At 39.9% G+C, this 12,715-nt stretch overlaps 1 protein-coding gene across 2 annotated transcripts; it reads right to left on the reverse strand.

Moving 5' to 3' along the window:
* Window positions 1–271: 271 nt before the first annotated feature.
* On the reverse strand, window positions 272–12,457 carry LOC139749918 (uncharacterized). Of its 2 annotated transcripts, none has more exons than XM_071664333.1 (6): window positions 12,340–12,457; window positions 8,414–9,495; window positions 7,318–7,609; window positions 4,513–4,610; window positions 2,171–2,290; window positions 272–927 (listed from the first exon to the last, which is right to left on the reverse strand). In XM_071664333.1, the coding sequence occupies exons 2-6, from the start codon at window positions 9,445–9,447 to the stop codon at window positions 576–578; spliced, it is 1,896 nt and encodes a 631-aa protein (XP_071520434.1). In that variant the 5' UTR covers window positions 9,448–9,495; window positions 12,340–12,457; the 3' UTR covers window positions 272–575. The 2 variants fall into 2 exon arrangements, with proteins under 2 accessions (XP_071520434.1, XP_071520433.1); XM_071664332.1 differs by having other exon boundaries at window positions 12,255–12,424.
* Window positions 12,458–12,715: the final 258 nt, after the last annotated feature.

The raw sequence follows: 12,715 nt of genomic DNA on the forward strand, positions 1-12,715 counted from the left end.
TGGTTGATGAGGATATTCAGTGTATGTATGGCTCATGGTGAAGTGCATGAGGATTGGCGGAATGCATGCATAGTGTCATTGTACAACGGGAAAGGGGATAAAGGTGAGTGCGTGTATATATATGAATGAATATATATATATATATATATACATATATATATATATATATATATATATATATATATATATATATATATATATATATATATATATATATATATATATATATATATAAACTTTTGTATTCTGCAAGGAAAGAAAAATACTGAAGAAAACATTCGAACTTTAATAAGTCTACACAAATCATCTAACTAGATTGTTTTGAGGAAAATTTGAATGATTCAGCTCCTCATGACGTTCCATTCCTAGAACAACTTAACCTCATGAGAACAAGGCATTAACACAATTGGACAGAAACAATGTAAATATGCGGACTAGGAATGCGACAAACAGCGACCTCATAACATAAACAGTGTCGACAACAGTGATATAAAGGAAAGGGAAAGATCATAGGCGAAGATCAAAGTTTCTGATTTCCAACACGAATTTTGCAGATTATCAATAAAATTTGCTTTCTATTTTTCTGTAGCACGCAAGAAGGGAGATCCTGAAGCCAACAGTATTGGCAGAGAGAGGTTCTTGTACTCCTTCTTTGATGTGAAGACTCTCAGCCCCAGTAGCTCTAAAACAGCTGGACACGCTCTTTGTACCTTCTGCATCAGGCTGTACTTCATCTCCTTCCTCCACTGGAAAGTCTGTAGGTGACTTATCCGCCTGGTGCTGTATCTGTTCCTCGAGTAACTGTTCGTCCTCTGTTGTATGATCTGCACTACACGCGGAGTGAGTTCCAGTTCCAGGAACTTCCACAGGTCCTGGATGGTCTCCAGCGGATTGAGACTGAGATCTTCGTACCGGATGAACTTGTATCTGAGTGAGAGAGTGCACTCAGAAATGACAGTAGCGGAGGCTTCACGAACTGAGACAAAATCCGGAAGCAAAGATCAAATGAAACAGATCAACAAATATCTAAGGCAATTTTTCTGCTTTCTTCCCGTAAGGGATTGAAATTCTGACTTCCATCTAGAACTTCTAACTGAAGCAACCCATTCTCAAAACGTAATAGAAATTTGTGGATTTACTGTTTATAAAAAAGATCATATCAGCGCAAGATTTTATTACACCATAACGCTGCAATATTTGCTATTACACTAACATATATAATAGGGAAACAAGCAGTCAATGGCTAACACATGACTCGCACCTTCACGCACCACCCATATGCACGGCCGAACATGGTTTTGACAGAGGTGGAAGTGAATTAACCGAGTAGTGTCACAATCATTTAGAATTCGAGGAAATATGCCATCTGATCCATACGCCTGAGGCGCTTGACGCTGAGAAAACACTCAGAAGACCCTGTACTAGGGAAATAGGAGAGGGCATAGGTCCAGACAGTAGTGACGGGGGAGGATTTATAAATGCGGAATCATTCAAAGTAGAACAAGAAGAGAATAAGGCACCGATATAAGCAGCTTTGTCAGTTGGCGAGTTAGCTGCAGATTAACTGGAGTTAAAAAGGAAAGGTTGAAATATATCAAGGAATAATATGTGTGCGGTAAAAAGCTGCAAGTTAATACACTACAAGATTTTAGTGGTTCATTAAGCCTATGGGCACTATGGGCACTTAAACACATTTTGCGATACTCATTATGTATTTGTATGGTACTAGAGCAGAGGTATATACATACACTAGAACACTGACATTTTTTTAATAGGTCTAGGGAAGCTGTGCAAGAGATGGCACAGTATCTAGCATTTAAGAATACGATACTTGAGATTTTGATACTGTATCTAGTGTTTGCATCTAGTAGATGATTTTGCCATTGGAACAAACTCTAGGCTTATGTCATCAACCGATTCTGAAACACAAAAACATATAACCGTATACCCGCTGAAGTCTGAGAAAGTCTTTTGCTGCATCACCGCTTACAGGATGAGCATCGGCTGCACGGTGAATTATTTGAGGATTGCGAAACAACCTAAGAAATTCTGCCCAAGAAACTTCCCACTTTTTAAAACACCACAAACACCCATCTGCTAGCAATACATACATCACCAAAGGTCACGTCCACCGAGAATGCGAATGAAGCTACATATGTGAGTAACCCACCTGCCGGGATAGTGGTGGTGAAGGATGGAGGAGAAGGAGAAGTCCTCGAGCTGTTGGCGACAGACGGTTTCCGGGTCGCGACAGTTGTCTTCCATACACCACCAGTCTCGCTGACGGGAGCTGAGGGTTATCGATAATGAGACGAATCATGTCGAGGGCCTTTAAGTGAATGAGAAGAACCTGGAAAGTTTAAATTCTGCTAGCTTGACCCTTCAGCTGTGACAAACCTAGAAGTATTGCTCTAATTTCCGTGTAACATAACTAATTCCAGGATACACTTTATTCAAACAGTGACAGAGAAAGTATAAAAAGGCATTGGTGTCTTGCAGTTAACTTCAACCATCGTGTCGAGAAATGAATTGACAGCTTGAGTTGAAGATAAGCTTCACTGGAAAACTACAACAGTACTGATTCATGGAAACACGTCACAGACTCAAAAGGTAGATGAAGACTTTATTGCATGTTAGTAAAAACTTAGGGTGAACGTCATTAACTTGTGATAAGAGATTTTAACATACCAGTGAGGAAGAATCCTTTCCAGTAACTCCGATCGTGGCTTCTACATATCTTCTTCCATGATATTGCTCTCATGTAGATCGTAGAAAAACCTACTCACATGAATATATAAGACAATTCTAATATCACTTTACTTACCCGGTCCTTTCTCTGGAACCTAGCATTTAATTGTTACTTCTCTTCACTTTTATATCTAATTATGATCTTTACCATTGTTTCTGCTTCAAGAATGGTGTTTGTGCATTTAATGTATTACAAAAGCACCTGATGTTTTCCTTGAGGATAGTAAGTCTACCAGCTTTTGATGCCATCTAACTCGAAATTTCTAAATTTTCTAAATTTTTGTTTTTACTTTTCATATATTCTTCCCACCCCAGCTTTATACGGCTCTTCAACTACATAGTATTTTTTTTTCGTCACATCCATTTGCTGAAACCCAGGAAGCATGCCTTGGTTTAGCCAATCTGTTAGACAGGAGACTGCTCGAACCTTTCTATCATCCCGTCGCTACCGCTTCTGATACCTCCAAGGTCTTCAAAAACTCTCCATATCTTTCACTTTCTTATCAGATAGCTAAAAACTACATATACTGTCAGACATATTCGTCACTCAGAGCAGAATAACCTAATGTTCGACCGTGAGCGGCCAAGGAATGTATGTCGATGATTTACACCGTCCTTTGGCAACACTTGTGACCCAGTTATCCTAAACTTAAATCACCAGGCCGGAAGTACTTGGTACTATTGATGTAATTTTTGCCCAAATATACATAGAGTAAGCACGTAGTGCTCGCCGCAGGAAAATGTAATGTAGAACGAGTCATGTGAGTTATGTATTGTCAAGTATCATGTTTGAGGAGAGACTGTATGCTCGTGAACTGAAAGCTAACTCCCATATGTAAGTGAGGGAGAAAGCCAGTGACCACATGTGGGTGAGGGAGAAGGAGAAGGATGCGACAGCCGCTGAAGTGCTGGCTAACTGCGCAGCAGTCAGTAACCCTTTGGATACCCAGGCGAATGAGAGAGAGAGAGAGAGAGAGAGAGAGAGAGAGAGAGAGAGAGAGAGAGAGAGAGAGAGAGAGAGAGAGACTGGGAAACCGAAAGAGGGAAAGAAAGGAAAGGGAATGAGTAAGAGAAGATAGAGAGTACTCATTCACAGGCATTTACGACAAGATTTCGCCGAGATGTAGGGCCAGCGTGTGGCTCTCTCTTTAGGAAAATCTATATTTACGAAGAACGAATCGTGTGAGTTATGTGATTCCAAGTGTTCTGTGTTCAATGAAGATATTGCATGCATGTGGAACGAAAGCCAGCAACCTACGTGTGGGCGAGGCTGAAAGAAAAGACAGCTACCTGGGGTAAACGAGTGAAACTTGAGAGCCATTGAAGTGCTGGATCACTCCGTTACTGTCAGCAACTTTCCCGATAGCCAAGTGGGTTGGTCTGACAGCCTAAGCCAAGCACCTACCGTGAGAGAGAGAGAGAGAGAGAGAGAGAGAGAGAGAGAGAGAGAGAGAGAGAGAGAGAGAGGTCTGAATTTGTATGTATGTGTGTGTGTGTGTGTGTGTGTGTGTGTGTGTGTGTGTGTGTGCGCGCGCGCGCGTGCGTGTGTGATTACTATTCGTACACATACATCCCAGCATATACTTGGTGCTCATTTATCGACCAGCCCCGAGGGGAGGATGAACACCTGAGTTAGGTATAGGTCGAATGTCACTCCCAGGATTTGAACCTATACGATTCCAATCCTATGTGCTGACACATAGTTCGTAACAAGCGTGGGTTACTTAACAGCCTGAACTCACTAGGGGTCGCACGTGTACTTACTTCATGACGGCTCGTGGATCTCGAACCAAGTGCAACACCTTCAGCTCCCTGAGAAAAGCCAAGAGCCCCACGGTGTCCGCAAGCGGTAGCCGTACCACCTGAGGAAGTCGTGCACACGATGATCACGGAAGATGAAAAGTGGTCGTGTGACAGTTACGTCAGGGCGGGTCATATCAGGTCAAGACCACCTGCTATTCAATCTAGCAGTTCAGAGGACTTAAGACAGTTCCATTCGGAGGGACAGACGATAACGATTGGAGATAGTATAATTTAGGTAGGGACAATATAAAAGAATTAATTGAATAACATTAAAATAAAACTATTGATAATAATGGTAACATCGATGTAAGAGGAATGATATTGTTTCTAATATCAATGAGAAGCATGAATATGGTGATGATGATGATTGTGATGATGATAATGATGCTACTAATGATAATGATAATAATGATAGTAATAATGATAATAGTAATAATGATAATGATAATAATAATGATAACAATGGTAATAATGATAGTAGTTTTCTTACCATTATCATCATACTTAATCGTTGTCTCCTGCGTTAGCGAGGTAGCGCAAGGAAACAGATGAAACATTGGCCCAACCCATCCACATACACATGTATATACATAAACGCCCACACACGCACATATACATACCTATATATTTCAACGTATACATATCTATAGATACACAGGCATATACATATATATACACATGTACATATTCATACTTGCTGCCTTCATCCATTTTCGTCGCCACCCTGCCACACATGAAATGGCATGAAAATCAGAATCATTATTAATTAGGAATTCAAGCAGCTTTAAACCACTGCGTGGCTGTTTGCGGTTTTGGATGAAACTAGAAAGTCACAGATTAGCCTAGGAGTAGTAGAAAGGAATGCAGCTATTTCAAAGAGAAAAACCTGTAAAATATTCTTGCAACTAAGGAGAAGCACATAACAGCAGCAGACCTAAAGGGAAATATTTATTAAGTTTTTTCTTAAACGTATTTTCACACAACTGCTTCTTCTGCTATGTCCCCCGACTTGGGTTTATTTTCAAGCCATCATGTTTCATATCCTGTTGCACCTCGTCACACTTTTATTAGAATTCACACATATCTTTGTTTCACACACACTATCACCGGCTTCCACAGTTCCTCTCTTGTGGTTGCCACCAAAGATATACCATATCCAAAGGGCAACTGATTCATCTTCCATGCTCACCCCTTCCTTCTCTCTTCCAGTGTACAACAGACCCACCCATCGCTCTAGAATCCTTTCGTTCATCCATAAACAGATCAAACAGCCTTGGTGACATCATACCCACAAAGCAGACCCACCTCAACTAGGAATAACCTATCCTCCTCCCTTCCCACCCGTAAATATGCCTTACTCTCCCGAAAAAAAAAAAACCTGCATATAGTAGATTTCCATTCACCCCATATTTTTGTAGAACCTTCCATATGGCCTCTCCATCAACTCTATAACACTATTTCAACATATCCATTTGATCCACACAACTTTTAGAGCATTTTTTACACAAATTTTTCAAAGCACAAAACATGGTCCACACATCCTTTACCTCTCTTGAAGCCAAAGTCCCACCCAATCAATGTTCCCTGCATACAACCAACTTCTCAATCATCAATTTTCCCTGCACCTTACCCGGTATATTCAGCAGACTTGTACTTCTGTAATTCGAGCATTCACGTTTGCCACCCCTCGCCTTTATACAAGGGCACAGTCAATGCATTCTGACAGTCCTCAGGCATCTTACTTTTGGGCCTTGCAAACGTTGAATAGTCACACCCTTCCTTGAGAAACTCAATTTCAGTTACATCTATTCGTGCCACCCTGCCACATTTCATCTCATGCAAGGCTTTCGCTGTAACCATTTTCATTTACTGGTAATTCAGACATGCTTAAGGATTATCAAATTCTCCTTTCAGATGGAATCTTTTTTCCTCCGTATAATATCATGCATGCCATCTCGTTTCAAGCACATCACCAACACTTCCACCAGCCTCTCATTTGACACATTTAACAGTCCTTCAAAATACTGACTCCATTTTCCATCCACCTTTCCTGTTCCTATTACTATCTCTCCATCTCATCCCCTCAGATTCACTCTCATCTGTTCTCTTGCTTCCCTCGCATTAATCTCCTTCTTGCAAAAGATTTTCTTATTCTTTATGAAGTTCACTGACACTCTCGCAATCCACTTTCATTTTCACGCCCAGTCTAAGGAAGAAGAAGAAGAAGAAGAAAAAAAAAAAAAGAAAAAAAGACATACCACAGCATTGTATCGATCATTACATCCAATACCACCCTTTACCACCACAGCCTGATACACATGAATATATCGTTCATCTCCCACCACAAATACTGTCCAGCACTCATCATAGCACCAGATACAGTCAACGCTTCCAACGCAACGCACATACACCATATGTGGTCATACACCACCACCAAACTCCACTACCCACCAATATGCAATAAATTGTCTATCATAGCTCACTACGCATCAACCCCCCAGTGCATCATACGCCACATCAGTACACTACACCACCCACTCTCACCACAGCCTATCACCTGCCATAAAAACCCACGCCACATATTATCACACGACTCACATCCCACTACATAGCTCGCTAACCATCACAAAGTTCGCTCGCCACCAAGATACATCGCACGACCTATCATAATGCACCACAGCCCACACCACAACACCGACCAGGACTCACAGACATGCACCTAATCACCCACCACCACATATCACCCACTACTCCAGCCCAACCTACCTTGGCTATGTGCAAACTGGACTTCATGCAGACGTCGCTTACAAATTTCGTGTCGTTGCATCGCTGGACTGGGCGACAGGCTTTTGTCAGACGGGTGTTCCACTTCTGGTAGAATCCTTGGCGGCTCATATGAGCTACCTGCCGGGGGTAAGGGAGAAAGTGGCACTGCAATATATCACGTAGGTATGTCTGGGTGTTAAGGGCCTCCCTTTTGTCGTCGTCGTCGTCTTCGTCTTCCTCATCCTCGTCCCTCTCATATGGTCTATCGTTCCATCCATGGAGGGGCTCGAAGCTGGGGATAAGCGAGTAAATTAGCTCCAAAGTCATGGAATATGCACGGGTGGTCAAATGACCGTAGACAGGTAATGGATGTAGAGCAGAGTGACATGAATGACGTCGAGTGTGGTTGGTAAAAGTGTGTGGATAGGTGGGACTTGAGGTCTGTGAACGGATAGGGCCGATGGGTATGCGAGGCTTTTGATGAAGAAGGATGGTAGGAAGAGTGGACCCATGGGATTTCCTTAGCATGCAGGGCTGCTTGGTTTTAAAGGATGGTAGACATGAGAGCATGGTGTACTTAAGAGGCAGATGATGGTAAGAAGACGGTGGATATAACCGACTTATGAGAACATGCGCATGTAAAGTCAAACAGCTACTTAGCGTAGTGGGTTGATGCGCGTAAGAGACTGATGAATATGGCATAGATGAGTGCTAGGTGTTAAAAGCTAAGATGATGTAGGAAGCGCGTGCATATATGACGATATGATAGTATGTGACCAGAGGCGTAAAAGGCTAGAGGTATCAAAGCAAGGCATTACAACTTGATAAGCTTATGATACATGAGATAAGCTCCGACAAAAAGAATAAAATGAAAAAGACAGAACTAACTTACAAGGAAAGATATTAAGACATAACAACAGAAATCAGAAACGGACATTGTTCATGATAAGGAAACGAAGCAAAGTTGCAGAGAAGGAGACCAGGATGCAGAAATATCAGTCACCGTGACAAAAGCGTTGTGCTTCAGTACCAAGACTAAACTTTATCAAAAGGTTAAATATAGCAATAACAGATCTCAACAGTCAAGAGCACCGACCTGTAGAATGAGTCCTTCTTAGCTAGCGACAGCAACTCTCCAAGGAAGGAGGAACCACTTCGCCAGGTACTCACAAGTAGGATGGCTCTCGGGTGAACAGGTGTCTCTCCGTCTTCATTTTCCTTTTCATTAGACTCGTCTTTAGGGCCCTCATCCTTGCCTTCCCCCTCTTTAAGTGCCACAGTCTTAATAGTTTCCTTTTCATTAGAGGCCACATCTTCCTTCTCTACAGGGGCCTCATTCTGACGTTCCTTTTCTTCAAGGGCCACGTCTTCCTTCCTCGTATGGGTTCCATCATCATCTTTCTTCTCCTCATAGACCATATTATTCACATAATCTTTGTCTTTCGGAATCACATCCACAGTTTGCTTTTCTCGTTTACTGACATCCTCTTTTACCTTATCATCATATCTATCACTGTCATTTGCATTATAACTTTTGGCATTATTTCCTTTGCTCACTTGATTTTTCTCCGCATATGCTTCGTCTTGAGTATAATTAGATTTCTGAAACTGCTTTTGGGCCTCTAACTTCTCGCTGTTCAGAAAGTCCTTACCACCAGTACCTTGCGCTGTCGACAAGAATGGAGTTTGGAATACTCTATCTTTGTGGTTGGCCAGTGTCGTGTCAAAACTTTTGGACACTAGTGCAATTTGTTGGCTCCCATTCTCCGGGTGACTGACTGTAGCTTGATGGTGGATATAACTAAATGAGATCTCTCCGTGACTATGACTTATCCTCGACTTTTCATCAAGTGTTTGTTCCTCAGTTACGTAAGGCATACTTGTTGCACCCTGCTGGACAATTCCTTCCCAGCTGTACTCATCTGCTTGGTTCAGTTGATTTCCTTCGTTTATCCAGAGTACCTGCCCCTCATATGGCTCTTCTTCCTCATCGTAAACTCCCTCATTCAGGTACAAATGACGTCTTTTTAGAATGTGAAGATTCATGCTGGTCCAGAGTGTACAGAAGCAAAGTAATAGCAATATCATCATCATTAATACTTTACGACGAGTAATCAACCGCTTGTACATGACTGGATGACTTGGTGTAGACGATTTCGCGTTGGCTTCTTCTGTTCCCTGAAAGGAAACAATGATGAATTGTTAAAAAAAAAAAATGTATGATCTTTACCATAACTTCGTTACAATCCTTTTCTGGAAAAGGTCAAAGGAAGATAAGCAACACTGACACCTACAAGAAAGAAATGTACAAAATGGGATAATCCAGATCATTTTCTGTAAAGTTAGAGCTGCATTTCTTATAATATACAAAAAATAGATAAGTATGATTAAGGTTAAAGAAACTAGAGATAGAAAGATGCATCAATTAACTTGGAGAACAGGAAGAATTGATATATCACATGAATCTCAGGGAATACTGGATCTGTGTAAGTCTGTGGTGATGGACTGTTCTTTCGTCTTGACATCGTGGGAGTTGCAATGAAAAAGGGAAACAAGAAATTGAACAATGATCATGAAGAACATAACGCCTGAAGGAAGGACGATGAAGGAAGTGAAGATGTCCTACTAAAACCAAGTGTAAATATGAAAAAAATGTGATGACGCTGTATCCTTTATCATTACATATTCTCACTTTAGTTTCCAAAATCTTCATCTTATTTCTTAGTTCAATTTTCCTTTTCACAAAATTTGCAGCTTTCTCCACTCCATTTCAGGATGTTAATGTTCCCCACCAGCACAATACCCCAGTTCTAAGACTCCTTTGCTTCATCTGCTGTTTCTCGCCAGTTAGAGTGGGAAAGTAGATGCTGTGCCACTTCTTTGAGAAAGATTCTTGTATCCCAACAGTACAACAAGTAAAGGTTCACGGGAATTTAAGTGAGAGAAAAGAGTTTCTTTGCGCTGTTAAGTGAAAGACAGTGTTGAATAAGGGATCAAACGCATCTGTAAACCATACTATCACTCCCAAAAGAGATGAGATTCATCTATGTAGTTTTTTTTCCAAGCTGTTGACCACCACAGGTTTCTTGCATACGATAATCTAAATTGAAATAACTACGATTGGACTGCTTAGATTAATTAGAAATCGTAGAATGGAAAGAAATTTAAGGCTGTCACACCTTGAACTTGGTGTAAGCCTTGTCTTTTTGATAATGTGCCTGGTCTACTCACTGTTATTTATGAGAATTGAAGACAAAAGATCTATGATTGCTTAAGTTCTTTATGTGTTGTGGATCATTTCAGAGCCAGATGGATGTCTGATCATTTGCAAAAGTAAAACATCAAAATAACCAGACGACTTAAAGTACTTCCCATGTGAAAAATCATTACGTAAATCATGAGAATAAAGACACTGGCTGTTTTGTAAACTTAGTTCCACTTACTGTTAGTGGTATACCTTCATCTCTTATGTTGTTATGTCGAAAACGTTATCCTGCCTTAGCAGTGGGATTGGATTCAAGGGACAAGTTACTTTACATCGTAAATACAGACAAAAACAATTACCTAAAGATCTCTATCATGGCATACTTATATTAAACTAAGTCACTATCTTTAAAGGACCAATTGATTGGGTAACGATTCTCCTACTTTCAGCATAATCAAAAACTACTTATTGTCTATTTTGCTGTTATCATTAATTTACGCTTCACACTGACGACTGACCTATAAGACTTTCCTATGATTTAGTCTATCATGCTGGTTATTAGTCTCTTTGAGTTTCGTATCTACCATTTTTTCATTAATTGTTCTACTATTTTGGCTTCGTCTGGATAATAATAGACAGTAAGAATCATAAAATGATGAATGATACTTGTGAGAACAACGATAGTAATAATAATGATAATAATAGTATTAATAATAATGATAATGATAATGATAATAATAATAATAGTAATAATAATAATGATAATAATAATAATGATAATAATAATATGATGATAATAATGATAACAATAATGAATAATAATAATAATAACAATAATAATAATGATAATGATAATAGTAATTGCAAATAATTAGAGAATAGATGTGGATGAATGCGGCCTTTCTTCGTCTCTTCCTGGCACTAATGCGGGAAACTGGTATCAATTATGAAATCATAAGAATTCTAACAACAGCAGCAATAACAATGATAATAATAATAATAGTAATAATGATGATGATAATAATAATAATAATAATAATAGTAATAATAATAATAATGATAATAATAATGATAATGATAATGATAATGATGATAATGGTAATGATAATGATAATCATTATCATTATCATTATTATTATCAAAGCGACAAGTGTCGTGAGATAAGCACCTAGAAACAAAAGCTGGAAATAAAAACAATACAAAACAATATATGAACGGGCTGTATAGAACTGGTGTACCAAACAAACGGTCTTCACTCATACAAAAGGCTAGTGAATGATTGTAATGGTCAGTGATGATGTGGCTATGGTTAAGAAGGCACTACTCTTTACAAGGGATTGTACCAGCTCGAATAGGTTCGAATGTCGTTGTGGTGCTGCATTGTAATTTGGGTTCGAGTGATCTTAGGTGGTAAGGGGTTGACGGGTCTAACAGTAACCCACTTTCCCTCAAATACATAATCGTCAGTTACATCCAGTTAAGACATAGTTATCCTAGCATGGTTCATTCAACACTCGTTCAAACGAATTCGGATCCAGGTTGTGATCGTCTGGGAAAGCATCGTTAACGCTGACTGCACAACTTTTATTTTCATAACACTTCACTCTAATCTCCTGGCGAAGCAGACAAGCATCAAAAAAGCAAAATGAAAATGAACGACGGCTGCCCTGATTCATCCTATTTGGTCTAGAACACATGTTCTGAAACCTTGATTTATGGTAACGATACGTACGTTTATTTTGCTCAAAGTAGATGTTGACGAAGCTTTCATCCATGGATTCAATTCGCACTGCAGCTAACAGGAATATAACGCTTACCAAACTTCCGTAGCAGACTATAGTACAATGGCCACGTATGCGACACCGAACCCTGCTCCTGTAACACTAGCCACTGGCTCCAAAGCTCAGTGGTTTGTGTACAGTTCTTGCCAATCACAAGACATACAAAATGCGCAGAACAGGAATGTGATTCGTGCTATTCGAAGCATTAAGTATCTAGTTCTGTTATGATTTCCCATTCATCTGAACATCAGTAATTCTATATGCTGATGACAAAGACTATCACAAGAACATTACAAACTATCATTTGGATATCACAAAGAAGCATTAATGATGAGTTGTTGCTAATATAATGAGTTTCGTGATGAATCTTGAAAGAATCAGTTTCGAAGACTGAAACTGATCCCATGAATCA

This window comes from Panulirus ornatus, chromosome 8, assembly GCF_036320965.1.
Source record: "Panulirus ornatus isolate Po-2019 chromosome 8, ASM3632096v1, whole genome shotgun sequence".
NCBI classification, from domain to species: Eukaryota; Metazoa; Arthropoda; class Malacostraca; order Decapoda; family Palinuridae; genus Panulirus; species Panulirus ornatus.